The 20136-nt window shown below is 27.1% G+C and overlaps 1 protein-coding gene across 2 annotated transcripts; it reads right to left on the bottom strand.

Moving 5' to 3' along the window:
* Positions 1-6721: 6721 nt before the first annotated feature.
* Positions 6722-20108, bottom strand: LOC107447543 (vesicle-associated membrane protein 7). Of its 2 annotated transcripts, none has more exons than XM_043046017.2 (9): positions 19873-20108; positions 18914-19062; positions 18746-18803; positions 17015-17064; positions 14498-14585; positions 11976-12066; positions 11092-11159; positions 9494-9586; positions 6722-7868 (listed from the first exon to the last, which is right to left on the bottom strand). In XM_043046017.2, the coding sequence occupies exons 2-9, from the start codon at positions 19057-19059 to the stop codon at positions 7806-7808; spliced, it is 657 nt and encodes a 218-aa protein (XP_042901951.1). In that variant the 5' UTR covers positions 19060-19062; positions 19873-20108; the 3' UTR covers positions 6722-7805. The 2 variants fall into 2 exon arrangements, with proteins under 2 accessions (XP_042901951.1, XP_042901950.1); XM_043046016.2 differs by having other exon boundaries at positions 19735-20008.
* Between the last annotated feature and the right edge of the window lie 28 nt (positions 20109-20136).

Raw genomic sequence — 20136 nt, 5'->3', positions numbered from 1 at the left:
TTTTCTTTAATGTTTATTTATTTCAATAAATCTATTTTTGAATGAATTCTAATAATTGAACACCTTTAATTTTTTACAAATAAATTACTGAGTTTATTGATGAAAAAAATAGAATGCTAATGTTTAAATAAACATTACTACATTTGTCATTAACATGTCTAAATACATGTGCGGCCCTTCGTTAGCCAATCAGCTGTGCAAGTGGCCCTTCACTCAAAAAGGTTGTGCACCCCTAATGTAAAGCATCCACAAAATGAATAATTATACCTTTATTTTTAAAAAATGTTGCAAGGGTACCATGACCCCTTACTATAATAACTTTTATACTAGCTAACTAATTTAATATACTAACTTTTATACTAACTAATAATGTATACTAACTTTTTTTTTTTTATCTAAAACCAAAATTATGTTAATGTTTTTAGTAATTAGTGATGCTATGCATGTATCTGATTAATGTTTTCTTATTCAGGAAATGTATCTGTAGAAAATACTCAAAAAATTTAATAAAATATATTAAATATTGTTTTGATTAATTTCATGGACTTAAATAAGCAAATTTTGTTTATGAAGGTTTTTTTTTGTATCATACATGTTTTACTAATTTTCCTTAGTTCTAAGAGTATGAAACCTCAAACGTCTTGATGACTTAATTTAATCTTAATGTTTCTAAAAAAGGTTTTTTTTTTTTTCTCTATAGGATGTGGAACACAAATTGTTTGTATTTCTAGAATTCAAGAAAATGAAGAAAAATAAAAAAGGTGCTAGAGTACAAGATATAACACTAAAACCTTGTTTGTACAAAAAACGATAGTTGTAAAAGTGTAACCAACAGAGTTAATAAAAAAGAAACTATGTCATAAATTTGTGTAATAATTATTCAGTCTTGATATTTAAAAATCGATCTTGGTATTAAAAAAAAATCTGAAATGCATTTAACTTTGCCACTCTTAAAATTATTTTCTGTGTCAAGAAAATTTACGCAAATTTGAAAAGAAAAAATTGTTTAAGTGTAACAAATCGTTTTTGTATACAATTTCATTAAACTTTATTGTCCTTATTCACGCAAAAATGATGATTTTGTGAGTTCGTAGCATTCCGCCAAGGCCTCTTTTGATTTTCTCTTTTTATATTTCGTAAATTACTGTTCTACCATAGGTATAAAAAGTTACATTGATCAGTTTGGCTCGGTTGCAATTTAATAACGCTAATATGGTATAGCAGCAATTTAAGCAGTTAATAAGCTGTATTATTTATTAGCTTAAAATTAATTAATTTGATAATTGTTTTCACAAAGCTACTCGAGCTTAGTCTATGCTTATAGAGTATATAATTCTGTTTTCAAAATAAATAATGTTTGATATATTATCGATGAATATTTGTTTTTGAGCTTTACAGTTCCATTGTCTCAACATTTGTTTTGACCTCTTAAACAATATTTTAGTTGTTAACAACAAAAACGTGTATGTAAGGAATCTTATAAATTTATTGCTTGAAACATTTCTTTTATTTTTTTAAACATTCAATTGTTTAACATTCTAGAAAAAAGAATCTTGAAATTTTAGGTTTAGAACAGATTTACAAGGGATCAAAGAAATCTGTAATTATCCGAAAATTTGATTTTAAAAGGGATACTTGGGAACTGTCTGGAAATAATCTAATTTTTCGCCAAAACATGGAAAAAACTTACAACAAACCTAAAAAATAACCACTATCAAATTTGATGGTAATTGTAAGTAATAATGACGCCCGGTGGCTGAGCAGTAGCGCTTCGCGCTGTCGTGCAACAGGTACCTGGTTCAATCCTCGGGCCGGGCAAGGTTGACTCAGCCTTTCATCCCTTCAGTGGGTCGATAAATGAGTGCCAAGCGTGCTTGGGAACTAAACACTGGGGGTTCCGCGTTCGGCTGACCACCTAACCGGAACATCTGCTCCTGCACCCCAGAGCCTTGGCCCTCTATGGGCTGACGTGCCGCTGAGTTTTAGTTTAGTAAGTAATAATTGAGTTTCAAAGTTAATATCTAATAAAATCACATCTATCGGCTGCAACATGGTTAATTTTTTTTTTTATATTATTAACATTGGATTGAATATTCCTTTATTAAAAATACTATTTCTAATTTTAACAATTTTTGGTTTCAAATTTTTTCTTAAATCTAACTATGTTTGCAGTTTTATAAATGCTATGTTTTAAAATTTTAACATTGCATGAAATAATTTTGGTTCTTAATAAAAAGAAAGATATATAATCCAAAGAAAAATTTCTTTATACATCAAAAACGTTATTGAGAATTTTGTTGAAAATTTCCTAAAAAACTGGAGAAGTCAGAGAATTTTGTTTCTAAAATTAAGGGGAATCCTTTTAAGAACGTCTGTGATGAACAAAGAATATTTCATTTTTCTGACGAGTCATTTGAATGAAGTGATTTAATGAAACTATTTTTCATAATTAGCTATGAAGCTGCATATTTTTTAAAAAACAAATGTTTCTAACTGAAATGTTCCCTCCCCCCTGTCTGGATTTTTGATGTTATTGATTTGACAAAATGCAGTCCAATCGTAATGTGTAAAAAAATTGACTAAAACGATTCTTTCCTCTTGATTTTCAATGATGAATGAAAAGCAATTACGGGGTTTGGTGGACAAAGTCTTTCAGTAAATTAATTTTTAAAAAAATTCTATGGTTTTGCAAAAAACTGTAAAAAAACAAATTATAAGGTGTAACTAGTTAGAATCGATTTGATATAGTCTCAGTTAATTTTCCACAGATTATGTATTCATATACAAAGTTTATCTTAAAATGTGTTGAAAGAATTTTTAATAATTTTTTTTTTAATAAAGCAGATAAACTGGTGGTTTTCGAACAGGAACATCAATACATTTGATGCCTTATTACAAGATATCATTTGATACCTTATTTGCGTATAGGCTAGGCTTTCCTTTTCTTTTTTTTCTAAAAAAAAAAGAAAGAAAAATATTCCTTTCTCTGTTTTCATCAGTGTATTTGAAACATTCATGGTTTTGGAAAGACTTGAATAATTTTATGTGAATCGGTTGCAGTAACTTTTTTTCTAAAGAATCAACCAGATTTCCTCGTTCAATATGATTGACTCCAGGTTTCAATGCATTCTTTATAGCGCAATGTTGTTTTCTGACTCAGCTGCCATATTTTGTGTACTCTTTCTGCTGGCTAAAAAACAGAAACAGACCACCTTACCGATTCTGAAAAATTTCTTCGTAAGTATATTATCAAGAAGAAACAGATTAATAATCATCGTAATGTTTTATTTTCATGTTTAGAAACATTAAAAAACAAGTTGATTGATTCAGATGCTGGAAGTTAAACTTCTTAAGCAAAGAAGAAAAAAAACATTAGGAAAACTGAACTTCTTAGCTGCATTAAAATACATAAATAAAAAGAAATTTACATAATTTTTGAGAAATGAAAAATTTTCTGAAAAACAGAAATAGAGTTATTATTTGAACTCTTAGTAAAAACTTTATTGATGATATTAAAGTTAAAAAAATATATATAATAAAACATACCAAATTTTCCGGTTTGTATCTCAACCCCAATTTTTAAATTCAAAATAGTAGATTTTGTGTGCATTCAATAAAGCAAACTCTCAATACACAATTGTGAAAAACAAATTTCTTATCAAATATTAAACTTTGTTTTGAAGAGATACAAATTAAATACAAAAGTTTTAACAATTGAAACAAATATATAAAAGGTATAATTTATATACCGTCGACACTCAATATAATGTCCCTTTTCGCAAAAGCAAAATTGGACATTATAATACTAGTTCGTTATATTATGTTCAATAAATATTTACTCATAACTTAAAAACTTTAGACTTGACCACCTATGATAATTTCAGATTGAATGGTTGTATGTCACTCCTTCATTCAAAAGTAATTCTAAATATTTCACATTTAATGTGAGGTTTGGGTTTCAACTAAACCACTTTTTTAAAATAAAAAAAAATTGATAAACCTAATGATTAATTTGTTTCACTGAAGTATTTGTTTTGAAAACGAAACATTTTTTGTCACCTATTATTTCCAAGTTGATATTTACAAGATCAACATTCAATATTGGAATGAAAGGTTTGGTGTGAGCAATCTAGTGGGTGAAAAAATAACATTATGTCCATGAAAAAGGAAATGAAATTTATGCATGGGTCGTTGTAAAAGGAGGTCGTAATAAAGAGTGTAGACAGCATAAAATATTATGAAACAGGGCTCGAAAAACCACCCGTCCACGGCGGTCAAAAATTCCCCGCGGACAACGAATTTCTCGAATCCGACGTCCGCGCGGACGGCCATTTTCCCTTTAATATTCGTGATACACTTTTAATTTTTGTTGGAATATATATATAAATTTTAATTTGTGACATTAAAATTTAAGATACATAACATCGTTGAACACCAGAAAACTTCAGCCCTCCGAGCCCAAGCTATTTATAAAGACCTAATGCAGCAAAATGACCCACAATACAGCAACATACTGCGCATGGTGGAATTGATGTTTTCTCTGTCTGGGAGTACTGCAGCGGTTAAAATAGGCTTTTCAGCAATGAACTTATAAAAAAACACATTACGTACTGGTCTTAAACAAGAAGCGTTAAACGCAATTATGAACATCTACCTAAATGGAAAACCCCTTTCAGATTTATGTGTAGAAACCTCAAAAAAATCATTAGCGAGATTGTGCAACTGGCAAACGTCTTATTTGATTCATTTAAAAAACTAAGTACCCTCAGATAAATTGACATTCCAGATAACTTGACCTTTGTCATTTAAATTCTTTCATAAAAGAAATACTAGGTTACTATTAGTAACCTAGTATTTCTTTTATTACTGTATAATTTAATCCTACTATTTGTAATCCTAGTAACTACTAATTCATTGTGCAGTTTATATAAATGTTTGTAATAAATAAGAGAAAATTATATTTTTATTTATTTACAAGTTACGGGTTAGTTTCAAAGGAGGACGGGTACATTGTCGAGCAAGCCGTCCTCGGGGACGGGTAAAATTTCTGAGTTTTTTCGAGCCCTGTTATGAAACGCTCCCAATGTATACTTTGCTTAGTGGAAAGAAAGACGAGATGTAATCTAATGAACAAGTGCGAAATCATTATGAGCCACACATACAGCTTATGACAAGAAGATTTTTTAGTGACTATTCATGAACTTGAAAAATATAAATACATTAATTTCATACACACTATTTTTTAAGTAAATTTTCAACCTAGTTAAATAAATTTGGTTTTCTAATTTATGTATAAAAAGTTAATCAATTAATAAAGAGATAATCAATTTATGATATATATGACTGAATATTTTATTATTATATATTATTTGCAGAGAAATGCTGGCTAGTGTGATTTTCAATAGTTCCAAAAATTTTCTGAACATGATATTCTTTTAATCAAACATGATATTCTAATCCAAAATATGATAAATTAATTTTGTGACAAACTATAATTTTAACAAGTGCCCTATAACTCTTTCAAATTATATATTTATTTGCATAGTTATAATTTTACAGTCCAAATAATTCTATAAGATTACAAACATTTCTTTTTACTCTTACACGATTTTAATTGAGCAAATCTTTGAGACTCTGACTCCACGAAAATTCAAAATTTTCTCAACAGCCCTGCTTTTAAGTAACTCTTTGAGATTAAAGGAGTTGTGCGCTGCACAAATTAATCAATTTCATAAACAAAAATGTTGAAAATAAAATGAAATAATGCTTTTTTTTTTTTTTAAATTCCCCACACAATAAAAAAAATTTTATAAAAGTTTTTTATAGTTTAGAGGTGCTATTCTTTATTATTTGGGGGATTTATCATAAATATAAAAAGCTACATCTGAACCAAGTGCTTAGAAAATTAAATTTAAGATATTTCCAAAAGTGTAGGTATTCGATGCATGCTCTAAGCTGCTTAAATAATGAGAAAGATAAGCTTATTTATTGAGTAGCATTTAATTACAAAATATTTCGTTCTTTCCTTAAGATTCTTAAGAAAGAAAAGATCAGCATTGAAATAAATTTTATTACTTTTGTAACAATCAATTTAAGATGAAAAATATTATTAGATGTAGGTTAGATTATAAGTAAGAAGTAGGCAATACGTAAGAGAACAAATATTAAAATTTCATATTTTATTTTACTGATTTTTAAAAACTGTCACCCACTAAATTGAATGATTTTTGAGGCACCATAAGATTAAATGCCAATATTGACCAAAACATTTGTTTATATGAAATAATTAACAATGTGGATATTTTTACTTTTGGTTATAAATTGAAATTTTGTTGAGAAATTTTATTAATGTTTTTTTTAAAAATAGAAATATTTATTCTTTTAATCTAATTAAAAACCGAGCTTTATTTAACAAAAAAAAACTTGCAGTTTCAGTGCAAATATATTTCTGTTAAAAAAAAAATTTAAATTCAAAAAAAGTACTTTTTAATTTTTCTTGATGATGATCAAATCTAAATTTTATTTAATGCAATAATTTAATGAAGCGACAGTGATAGTTTCTGGTGAATTTCTACATCTAATCATTTTATTACTGTTTGAAGGTGAGAGGAGTGTAAAAGTAAACAAAATTTAACTACTTTTTTTCCCTGGCCATTTAATTTCTATAAAAAATAGCTCATGATCCTTCATTGCAAGTATTAAACATTAAAAAAATTGCAACTTTGACAGTACAGCATTTATTAAATCATTAGTTATTACAAAGCATTTCTGTAATATAATATACACTATAAACAAAGTTCTGCACAATTTTGGAGATTCATGTGTTTCTAGTTTTAAAAACCGGTATAAAACAGTTCTGCATTTAGTTTATTAATCGCTTTCAATGCATTCAGAGTAATTTATGTCATACAAACAAAATATGCATTTCAGTGTTCAATTTTAATCAAAAATAGCTATTATTTATGCCTTATATTAATTAAAAAAGCTAAATTTTTTTTAAAAATACGGAAGTAATTTAATAAGAAATTTTTTTTGCATGCTTTTAATTCTTTTTACTAACTCTGGGCAACTAATTTGAGACATTTGACCGTTCCAGGCACATAAGACTAATTACTTCATATGCTAAGGTAATGAACCAAAGCTTCCCTGGTTTTAAACCTGAATAGAGAATAAAAGTAAGTATGCATCGTTAACGAAAGTATAAAAATTAGTTTCATATGCAAACCCGATTAGATAATGATCCGCAAGCTTTTTTTTTTTTAACCCTCCAAGGGGTTGATCCCCTAGATGAAATAGCATAGAAATTTTCCTGTTGTGCATTTTTTTCTGATTCAATAACATGGAGAAACCAATTTTTTGACACAGAAACATCTGAAAGTTTAAAAAAAGCTGTGACTAATGCTCAGAGGGTTAAAGATACAAAAATAAAACTGCTCGTATAAAATTGGTAAACTACAAAATTTTAAAAATAATGCAATCATAATTTAAAATCAGCTTCATGATTGCTAACATGAAGCTGAAGTGTAAAAACTTAAACTTCGTTTGAGAATATCAGTTATGATAATTAGTATGCAAATTATATAATGATTCACATTGAAAAATTTTCGCTAAGCTGCAGTAAACTTACATATTATTATTATCCATATACAATAATGAAAGATTCTTTTGAGCAAAAATAGATAAACCCTTCTTAACTTTAAAAACTTAGATTTTCTATTTTTGCATATATTTCATACTCTATATAAAATGCTTATATATACAAGGACAGTAATAAACAGTTCTTATTTTGATCAAAAAGCTTATTTTTAAACACAGTTTGGCCAACTCAGTCCACCACAAGATGCTGATACAATTATGTACAATATAACCTGCAAAAGAAAAATCTATTTAAAAAAATGTAAACAATTTGGGTAATACTAAAAAAAGCAGAGAATTTTACTAAAATTTTAAATTTTTATTAATAAATTTATTACATTCTAATCAAATTTGGTCATTACTTTTTACCACCCTGACTCACCAAAATACTACCAAAGAAAATTGACTTCAGCATAAATGTTAATATGGCAGTTCTCGCAACCCCCAATATTTAAGGTTGTAATAAAATAAAAGTTAAGCTTAATTTAAACTTAATTGTTTTTTTAATTGTGCCAGATCTTAGATATTTGTTTAAAATGTTTTGATGTAGTGGTGATCAAAATCATTGCACATAAAATTTATTAAACCAAAAATAAAGTAGTAGAGCATAAAATTTTCTCCTATTTTAAATATTCAAGAAAAATCTCCGCGACAAACTGTAAAAGTTGGTATGTGATGCTTGACTGAAAAAAATCTGGATTCTTTAGGGCAGCCAAACTGCAATTCAATATCTTGGGGACTAAAAAGGAATCAGAAATGTAAAAGCTCAGAACTGCTAGGCAATCACTTTTGTTTTCAACCCTAAACTAATTTTACATCAAAGTTTAAAAAAATTTCAATTAAAAGATCCTAATATTTTTATAGTATTGACACAGATTTTATTCCACAGATGGAACTTTTGAATCAATTGATATAAAATTTAAACCAAATAATTTTGGCTTATTATAGTTGCAACTTCATAAAGAAATTTTATTTATATTTAATTCTATTTTGGGGTTATAAAAAAAATTGTTAAATGTTGATCACCAAAGAGAAAATTTAGCTAGGGTACTAATGCCTAACAATGTTTCACAATTTTGTACTCAATATTTTAATTGCATATGTAGATTGAACACAGTTTTAATAAGGACTATAATAAAAGATAACACATGTGAGTCATTAACTGTTTAAGAATTGTAAAACTATCAGCACGTTTAGATGCTTATTTAAATATATTTTTCATAAAATGTTAGGCAATGAGAAATATCAAAATATTACTTCATTAAAAGGAAACACTACTTTTTCAGTTATTGAAACTAAAAAAATGTGTGATAAATAAATGTAATACCTCTAAATAAGGGATAAAGAAATATTTTACAAGTAAACAATACCTTTATAACTTATTGCTGATTATAACCAAAGTAATCTTGATGTGAAAAAACTAAATCATACCATGTGAGTTACATGTCTAATTAAAATGTGCAGACTGATTATAATTTTCATGCAATTTTTATCCATGTGTATATAAATATTTAGTAGGAAAATAATATAATGGTTGAATTTATTGTGCTTGTCGTTCCAGAAATAGCTATTATTTTTTAATGCTTTATACTCCAGCAATGTTTTACTAAAAGTGGAACATCAATTATTATTTTGTAATCTATTATTTAGGAAAATAAATAAATAGAGAGAAATGAGATATGTTTGTTTCCCTTTATAAAAAATGAAGAAAGCAAATACACTTTTTGGATTCTAAGAATGTCAGCAATTCCGAAGAAAACAGTATTTAGGTTGTAGGGATTTGATATATTAGCACAATCATAGCAAGTAAAAAAATTTAAAAAAACTGAAAATTAAGACAATATATGAAATTACTCACCAAAAAAACAATAATAGTAATCACTGTTATTTTCACATTCTTAATACACATGGAACGAGCTAAATTTTTGCTAGTCTTCCTAAAAGTAACTGACTAGAAAAATGAAAGAACTTCAATATTAGTTATGACATTTTAATCGAAGAAACAAGTATTTATCAAAACTAAAATATCCATTAATTACTATGGCATTAGTACAGTTTTCATAAACTAATACCCACAACTAATAATAACTAATAACAACTAATAATAACTAACCACAACTAACTAATAATTTCATAATACCCACACAGTCATTTAAAGACTATTAGTGCAATAATTGGGTTTAATCTAACTTATTTAAACTAAGTAAAATTTGTTATAATATCACACACTAAAAAATTTATAATATTTTTATTAGAATTTCACTTAATAAGACAACTCCATTAATTAAAAATGCCGCATTTGTTGATTTTAAAGGCATACAATTTAGTTAAAAAATCAAGTAGTTCTAAGGATTTTTGCCAACATAACTCTCAATATCATTTACAGTTCCCCAAATTTAATTAGCTCAAGCTTTTAAAAATTCAAAAATTTAAAAAAAAAAACTGTTAACTGGCACAAAAGGACATAACATATTATGTTATCTCCCTAACATCCAATGTTGAATTTTTTAAAAAGTTTTTAACTCATGAAAAATCCTAAAAATTGGAGTGTAAATGACAGCAAGAGTTATTTTAACAAAAAAATAGGTTGAAAAAATTTATAGGCTTTTAAAGTCTGCAAACATGAGAATCATAATTTTTAAAATAGTCTAATGAAAAAATAGAATAAATCCAATTAAATAGTCCAAGAGAATAGTTTTATGGTTTCCAATGCAGAATATAGCAAACTATACACTTTTATTTCTCTTAAATTGACATGTTTGGAAAACCCAGTACATGCAAATTAAGATAAAATTTAAAAATTAAGTGAATGCTTAAATATAATTGATTTAAATATAATGTAAAAAAATTCCGAGTAATTATTATGCAATTAACTGTTCTTCCTATCTAGAAATCATGAACATGAGCAATAAAAGGTTAACCATATTAAAATTTTATTCACAACTTTGAATTCAATATGTTTCTCATCCCCTTCTTTTCTAAGGAAGATATTATTTGAAAAATTTGTGAAGCCAAAAAGCTTTGGCTTTAAAGTTGAAGCCTCCTACTATTTTATTGATGCACTTTTTAATGACTATATAAATATTTTTTTTCTTAAATTGCATTTAACATTTGAAAGGATGTTCACAAATAGGAGTAAAATATGTCAGACATAGTGTTACCTTAAGACAATTATATTTCTAATCTTAATAGTTTTTATTTAAAAAAATTTAGATTTTACATTTTTTTCTCAGTGTTAATTTCTGATTCAATATCAGGCATAAATATTGCATTTATTTCCAAAAACTTGTAAATTACAAGTTAAAAAAAAAAAAATTATTAATGACTCATACTTAATATTTCTTTTTAACAAAAGCATAACAAAAAAAAACAAAAAGAAAAAAATATTAAACCAGACATTCCACAGTATATTATAATATTGAGTAAGGTAAATAAAAATACATGAGAAATACATACCGCAGAATTTAAATTATCAGTTTGGGCTACAAGCAACTCGAGCTTTTCGCCTCTATTAGCCACATTTTCTGAAACGAGCATTATACATATATGAATAGAAACACCTTACAAAATATACAACTTTTGCTTTGTAATAAAGTTAATATATTATAATCAGAAGTAAAAACTTATTTAAAATCATTGATAAGAAAGGGGGAAAATTATCTAAATTTTTTCATTTTTACAGGATTCATATTCAAAAATGAAGAAATTTTCTCCCACTTTTCCAGGTCAATTTACATAAAATTCCAAATTTTAAAAATAAAAAAATATACAGGGTATCTGCTACATTTTAGATTTTCAAATTAATTTTAAATTTTGAAGTCACAAAACCATGACATGCTACGATCTGTGAAATTTAACTCCATGCCAAATGGGTGAAAATGAAACTCTTGTGTAGGAGAAGTATTCCATGAGAAATGTTAGTACAAAGATAGCATGTTTGGCATTTGCCACATCAAACTCTTTGACTTTTCCAGATTTTGGCTAACAAATATTAAATTCTCTGATTCTTTGGACAATTTCTGAATTCCCTAGCTTTTTCCGATTTTCCAGGTAGCATAGCAACCCAGAACAAATTTTCCCCACTGATATCTGTCACAAATGAATTTGGCCGTAATAATAGTTAAGCTTTTCTTTTAAAGGATTCATCCATTAAGATGAAAACATGAATCGGTTTAAACCTTAATGTGATAATTAAGATATATTTTATTTTACAATCAGCCTACTTTTACTTTTTCAAAATTTGCTTGAAACAAAAATAATAACAAACGGCAAGGATTACTAAATCGAAGCCGCAAAAGATTTCAATTGCTAATGCTCAATAAAGTACTACATGAAATTACCAATATTCTGAACCATAATTTCTTTCAGGTCATCTATTTCCCCTTGAACTTTTGTCAGTTTATCAACATCACGACTATCAGAGAAATGTTTCTGAAACAAAAAAATTAGATTAACTATTATTTAATGTTTAAGTAAAAAAAATAATCATTGAGAAGTTATTTAAAAATAGACTTTTAATTAAAAGTATAAATATTTAAACTATGGAAGATAAAAAAAGGTTTTAGAGATTCCAATTTCTTAATATTTCCAATAAGTAAGTGACACTCAAGAAATACTTCATGCTAACATCATCACCATAAATGAAGAAGTTAAATCGAAATATAAAAGTTGAGCAATCACAGCAATGTTGGAAAGATGGTTAAGCAAAGAAACAAGAAGAACCACAAGCAAAGAAACAAGATAAACAACTTGTTCCCTCACTTCACATCACATTACCATGACATTGTCATTCTACAGGGGCAATTATCTGCAGTTTTTTTTTTACCACACCTTTGTGTATTAATATTTTTTCTACAAATTATTTTTCTTGTTACCTAATATAATAATTAAAAAAATATTTGAAAAGTCAAAAATCTTCCAGCGAAATCAGATTGTTGGCAGATATGTTACACAGGATCAGAATGTTGGCAGATATGTTACACAGGATACATATGTAGCATACATTTAGAGGTTCATTTTGTAAAGTGTACTCCACTCATGCAAACACTATAATGCACAAATATGCAATGAGCGAGAATTTCAAATTAATCTGAAAGGAACTGTGAAAGCAGTTTTGAGGGTTGGCAAGTTCAGCATCAGGGGGTATGATCTTCCAGCTACTAAAAGAATTCATTAATATAAAAAAATTGTATTTAAAACTTTGAGAAGAATTTTAAAAAAGTAATACGACTTAAGGGAAAAAATTTGCTCAGTTATCAGAATTAAATCTGTAAACACAAATAATTCTACCTATATATAATAATTATGTTTTAAAAATTTTTACAAAAAAGAAAAAAAAAAACATTTAAATTTCTTACAAAAAAAACTAATTTTAGCAACATTATTATTTTTTTAAGAAACATAAATATAATAGATTAATTTTATACATACATATTGTTAAACAATTGCATTGGTCAATTTCTGTTTTTTTTTTTTTTTTTTTTTTTTTTTTTTTTTTTTTTTTTTTTTTTGTCAGTGTACTTAGAGAAATTAATTTCTTTCTAGAGAAATCACAAACCAACAATTTATATAATGTTATGAACTGAAATTTATATAATGTGTTAACTGAAATGCAATAATTGCATGATAAAATCATGCTTTGCAATAATTTATTACTTTTCCAGATCAATATTAAAAACAAGAGTTTCACAAAACAAAATTTTGAAATTATAAACTATACTTAATAACATACTTATAAAAGTTGTTTAGAGAAACATAAAAAAATAAAATAAAATAAAACTGAAAAGTTAACTGCCGCAATATCACATCTGCTTTCTCTTTGATTTGAGTTACATTATATATATATATACAGGGATTGGAAAAAATTTGTGGAAAAACCCTTCAACACTAACTAATTTTTTCATATTTCCCAAGAAATATTTAGAAAATTATTTTAAAAACATGGAAGTTTTTCGGTCATGCGATTTCTCATCCATTTCCATAAAGTTTAAAGAGAGGTATAAGGGACCAACAATACATTACGAACAAAAATTAGTATTTTTGAACATTCTATACCAAAAAATACAGCAATAAGATTGTAACTTGCATCAAATTACTCTGGCTAAAAAATTACACAAAATTTCCTAAACTTAGCAAAAATATTTAGGAGATATGGATATTTTCATAAATTTTTTTATCTTATGTTTCTTACTATAAATGCAGAAATATTCAACAAAATTAAACAAAATTTTGAGCAATTTTTAATTAATAACAAAAATATTTTAAAATTTACAAAAAAAAAATCCTTAAGAATTGTGAAAGGTATCAATATTCAAAGTCATCCATTCATACTGCGCATATGCAGAAAACATTTAATTTTGGTCAACAGGTTTTTTTACTATTTTCTGAAGGAACTAAAACCTAACCCCTCTGCCCTAATTGCCACCTACACCCAGCTTCCGCCTATCATATCCTGGACTGTCTTGGTCTTCTCTGGGAAGAAATCAACTATACTCCTCTTTCGGTCTTCGATTTCATTCAGGTCAACGAGCTCATAGATCTGGTCTGACTTTGTCAGGCCAGATGAGGATAAGCAACAACAACAGCATTTATTTATTTGTTTATAATTTTGTTCTGAATTGTATTTGGTAGCTTGTGAAAAAAATCAGATTCGAATATCTTGAGAATTTATTAAGTTACTAGAAATTTTTTAAGTAGTTTTTGTAAATTTGGAAACAAATTTCCACAAATTTTATTTTCTACCATTAAACAAGATATTCATATTTTAAAGTGATACTTCTCTCATAAAAAAACTATTACTTACAATAAACATTGATAAGAAAGAATAAATGAAAAAATTATAAGCCATGAAAATGTCACATACCATTTGAGCTGATAAAACTCTTGAAAACTCAGTGTTTAAAGCATAAGGGAATGAAGTAATGGCTCTATTTCCATACGCATTTTTAAATCTGAAAAGATGAACAAAATTTCTAAAAGAATCCAATTATTATGCATTGAAATTTAAAACTTGAAATTTCGAAAATGCAGTAAAACTTTTTTTCCCGCCTACTTTTGAATAGGTAATTAGTGACAGGAAAACTTTTAAATAAACTAGTTTCATACTATGAATAACATAAATATAGTTTCCTCAATTGAAACGGTCTATTTAAACTTGTACAGTAATTGTACTTTCAGGAGTGATCACTTTACGTACCACAGTAAAATGGTCGTTAATGGAAGTTGGTCGTTCTTAGGGATTACCACCATTGACTTCAAAATGTTATCAAAGGTATGCGATCTTTCAAAAGCGATTTTAATTCTACCCAATATAATTTTCTTGGAGCGGAAATACAGTTTGTGTTTGTGCCATGAAAACCAGATCGATGAATAAAATTTAGCATTGATAAAAATGACCCCTACTAATAAAGTTATGTGAAAAACAAATTTACCAATTATGAATGATAGAACTATTTTATATAAATAAACAATTATGTTTTCTTCAAGTTTTCATTTAATTTAATGATAAAAATTAGTTTAACTAAACTCAGTGGCGTGACAGCCCATAGAGGGCCAAGGCCCAATGTGCCCATCTCAGTTTTCTTGACCTTGGACTGTGGGGTGCAGGAGCAGATGTTCCGGTTAGGTCGTCAGCCGAACGCAAAACCCCCAGTGTTTAGTTCCCAAGCATGCTCGGTACTCATTTATCGACCCACTGAAGGGATTAACGGCTGAGTGAACCTCGTCCGGCCCGAGGATCGAACCCAGGACCTGCGGCACGGGATCGCAAACCACCACTCAGCCACCGGACGTCATAAAAATTAGTTTGCTTTACAAAAATAAGAAGGTAGTTTTTGTTCTAAAATAACTCTTTTATCGAATTTTACTTTTGACTCTAAAAATAAATCATTGGTTGTATCAACTTTAGTGCAGGCTGACTGCAAAATTAGATTTTCGAGATACTTTTAGAGATTGTCAAAAAGAGCTCTCTAGACAAGAACCACTTACAAATATTTCGAACACATTTGAATCGATTTATATGTTTTGTTAATATTTTTTGCTTTGATATCTTTTAGTGTTTCCTTATCTACATTTTAGTGCATTTGATCGGGAGGTTTGTTACAATACAAAGCTTATGGGAAAATTCCTTGCTGTCCAAATGTGGCCCCAAACAGAGGAGGTTTTATAATATAATATAAATTCAAATTATAACATAAATTCATACACAGTGTACCCGTTTTTCAATTGTTAATGATATTTCTTACTTTTAATTATAAATTTCACTTATTAACCCTTTCGCGCTGACTGTCACATATACATGCCAGCAAGAAATGCGCTCACTTCCTGGCCCACACACTCGCATGCCAGAGTGTTTTCTCGCTCACCCCCGGCCGTCACTTATTTGTGCCAGCGTTTCAGAATGTTTTAAAAAATAAAATTTCTTCCAGAAGATGGCATTGTATGCCCATATGGTTTCAGATACATGTAGATTTGACCTTCTACTCAAGATGAGAGTACATTCACATGGTTTTCAGGGGTAAGGAATGTTTTATGACTGCTCTTTAAATTCGCACGTGGTATTTGTTTACAGTAAGCAGGGGAGGTTTTTTTTTCGCTCCTTCGATTTTCGGTTTAGTTTTTAGTGGATAGTTAGATCTTGTAGATCTCTACTTTAAAATTTTTCATACGAAAAAAGAACTTTAAGTCATATATTTAGTTTTCAGATATTTTATGTTAAATGTTATTAAATAATAAGTACATAATGAAAATAAAATGTGTAAAATATATATTTAAACAAGAAATAACTTAAGTAAATAAAGTATTCATAGAAATATATATAAAGCATATGCCATTTAAATACTCTACAGAACAATATTAAACAACGCGTTGATATTTCGGTAATTTCATGGAATTAGGCTTAACAGCAAAAAACCCTCCGGCCCTGGAGATACACACGCGAGAGACCGCTAGCCTTAGCAGTAAGCGTGTTTTCACGCTTCCCGTCGCGAAAGGGTTAAACAACACTTATTAAAAACTTTTAACAACAACTATTGCATTTGATTTTTTAAAACATATTTATCTAAAATAAATTATGCCTTAATAATTATCACAGAAATATTTTATTAATGCATAAAAAATTACTAATTATTCTATAATTGATAATAATCATAAAATAATGGGATAAGTTGTAGTAAAACATGAATATAAATAATGGTAGTATAAGTAAATATAATATAAAATTTTCTAAAAGTATAATATAGAATGGTAGTTTAGTATAACAATAGGTAAATGTTATAAAACATAAAAAGTAAACATAAAAAGTTAACATGCAAAGTTGATATTTTTCATAAATATATAACCTTATAAAATGCAATATTAATAAAAGAAAACTCAATATTACCTTCTTTTGATTTCTACTAGGAAAGCAAATGCTCGAGAACGATCAAAGTCCTAAAATGTTAAAATAATTATGTCATTAAAATTGTGATTAACTATGATTAGATAAATAATTGCAATCTGAAATTTAAGTTTTAATATGGAACAAATTTTCTTTAAAATAAGTGTTACTAATAAGTTATATAATTAAACAATTTTTATAAATAAAAATAAATTTAAAAAAAATAAATAAATGAAAAAGATATAAAAAGGTAAAACAAAACTTATTTCTTTTTATCTTATATTTATTCAATTAAAAATATGCAAAACTATATTATAAAGTTTTCAAAATTGATTTAAATTAATTCAAAATGCTATAAAATATTAAAAAAATATTATTTTATAATTTTTACCCCCCAAAAACACTTTATTTTATATCAACAATGTGAAGCCTTTATTTATAAATGTTTGACTTTAAATTATTCAGCTTGTTACTAATATTGTGGGTCCACAATATTAGTAAGAAGTAAGTAACAACATTGGTAAGAATAAGTAAGTTGATCAAGCTTTTCAATATTTTTTATTTCATTAAAAATTATCTGTATTTAATTTTTTCCTATAAGACAAATTGCTTTCTCCTCTCTATTTATGATTTTTTTTTTAAATTGTTCAGTTGGAATTTTTTTTCGTATTAATTTAAAAAAAAAAAAAGTCACTGAACAGTATCATAATGGGGTGGAACATGGTACCTTGGTCCACCTCATGAGGCATGTTGTAACATGTAAGAAAACTTTATTCAGAAACAATATCCAATTATCCTATACAGTAAATTTGTTTTATTCAGTAATTTTGTTTTATGAATAAAATAATTCTGCAATTGTGTAAAAGGTAATCATTTATTGAATTTTATAAACAAAAAATTTTTTTTGGCACTAATACTTAGTGATTTTGCATAATGAAGCATAACATAATAAATAGTTTAAAATATTTCATATCAAACTAGAGAAATCCAAAGGCAGATCAAACATGCAGTACCTATGTGTCTCAAGTATATCAAATATCTAAATTAGGATAACTGCTATTTTCATTTGTTTTTCACATAGATTTGACCAATTAGTTTTGCATCACTAATTGATATTTTTAATTACAGTAAGCTTACGACTAGTCAGAAAGTAGAATTCTTGAAATAATTATACCTCGTTAAAATAGTCGCCACCATGGGTTCAGATGAATAGCTAGGGGAGTTCTTACTGTAGACAGACTATCTGTCCCTTTTCATGCTGTTTAGCTTCATATGCAACAATGAAGTATACTTCATCTTTATTTAGTTAAAAAAGTAAAAAATTCTAAAATCATAAGCTAATTATTTTATATCCTAAATAGATATGCGCTCAATTCTGATTGCTCAAACAAGTTTGGAGATATTTTGCTAATAGCCATAAATTTTAACTGCAAAAATTATCCTTGGTTATTTTTCTATTTTATTGATGCAGGAAAACTGTTTTTAAAGAAAAGAAATAGGCATCAATTAAAAAATCCCAATTAAATTTACTAGCGTCCAGTGACTTTGCATTGGCGACTTAATTGCCCGCACTGACAAATTGGAAAAGTAGAGTATTATATAACTAATTTTTGATAATTAAATTTTACCAACAGTACATTATCGCAAGAAAATCGAACAAACTTCAAGAGTTTTTAACTCCATTATTTAAAACATTTGAAAAAACAAGTAAGAAAAGAAACAGAATTTACTTACATCATCAGTAATACACAGATAAATCATTTCCTCTTCATAAATGTAATGGAATAAGTAGCTGGAAAAAAATTTGATTAAACAGATAATGAGAAAACACAAATTTGCTTCGAGATAGTAAGACAATAATTTTTTTAAATGGTTTAGAAAATAATCAAAATTCCAGTTCACCTTCCATGAGAATAGGTTAATTTTGGCTGCTCAGGTGATATTCTGGCAAGCACCTGGTCTGTCACTTCAGAGAAGTTACCAACACATTTGGCATATTTGGCTAAAACTGATGTTCCATGGGCAACAACTGAGTACAGTAAAGGCATCTTCTATAGAAAAAAAATATTTCAGATATAAAGATCGTTCGTTTAGTAAGCATTATTAAAATAAATTAATTAAAATCAACTGCAAATTTAAAAGCCAAAAATACTGTTTAGCTGATTTCCCAACTATGTTGATGATTTTTACTTACCCAACTGTTTCCTTAGTAGAACATTAATTATTAGCTGCTTTTTCAACCCTGATTTTTGATTAAAAAAAACAAAACAAATACTGTCTTAATGAATAACAGCAAGATGCAAAATATGCTTTCTTATTTTTTCAAACACATCGTTTACATTATTAATTTTCAATCAGTGACTAACAAAATCAGAGAATAACATTCACAAATAAATGTTTAACAAGCAAGCATTAAATAAACAAAATATAAATTATTGGTAGGTAGTCTTTATTCTAAGTACAATTTTACAACCTTCCATTCATTAAGGTAATGATTTTTCAAGACATTGAAATAAAAAAAAATTGAAGTATTATTACTAAACTAAGTTACAATAAATTAGTAATAAATATATTTCAGAGAGAAGATAATTTTATATTTATAAAAAAATATCTGATACCATTTTCATATATATGGTGAATTTTTTTAATTTTTGATAATAAATGTACAATAGAAACAGTAGAAGAAAAACGACAGCACTTGTCAAATTTTCTCAATTATTTACCTTAAATTTTCAACCTGTAACAAGTCAAATTTCTTTACACTTAAGAAAATAGAAATTAATTGTGAATATCAGATTTTTCCGTTTATTGAAAACTGAAAGAAAAAAAGTAATTTAAGAAACCAACAAACTGTTGTTTACTTTCTTTTCAATCAAAACAAAACGCAATATTCATTTTTCATTATCACAAGTCTTTACCCGTGATGCCAAATTCATTATCAATAAAATTTTAGAAGCAATTTATTAAAGTGCATGAGTCACTGAAGAAATGACACGATCTATAAAATTAATTTGTGAGTGTAAATTATGAATTTTCTGATAAAATTTTTTAAATGGGAATTTCATGAGGACTGATTTTAATAACTTTCAAGCCTATCTGTTTCATTCATCTTTGATTATAGCAGA

The sequence above is a fragment of the Parasteatoda tepidariorum genome, chromosome 7 (genome assembly GCF_043381705.1).
Source record: "Parasteatoda tepidariorum isolate YZ-2023 chromosome 7, CAS_Ptep_4.0, whole genome shotgun sequence".
NCBI lineage: Eukaryota > Metazoa > Arthropoda > Arachnida > Araneae > Theridiidae > Parasteatoda > Parasteatoda tepidariorum.
Note: the sequence above shows the minus strand (reverse complement) of the source record. Positions and strands in the feature narration are given on the sequence as shown.

Coding starts and splice junctions, on each gene's coding strand:
- LOC107447543 (XM_043046017.2), bottom strand. CDS start 19,059: ATGCCTTTACTGTACTCAGTTGTTGCCCATGGAACATCAGTTTTAGCC. Junction 14,586..17,014: donor CTAGTAGAAATCAAAAGAAG/GTAATATTGAGT, acceptor TCATCTTTTCAG/ATTTAAAAATGCGTATGGAA. Junction 12,067..14,497: donor GAGTTTTATCAGCTCAAATG/GTATGTGACATT, acceptor TTTTTGTTTCAG/AAACATTTCTCTGATAGTCG.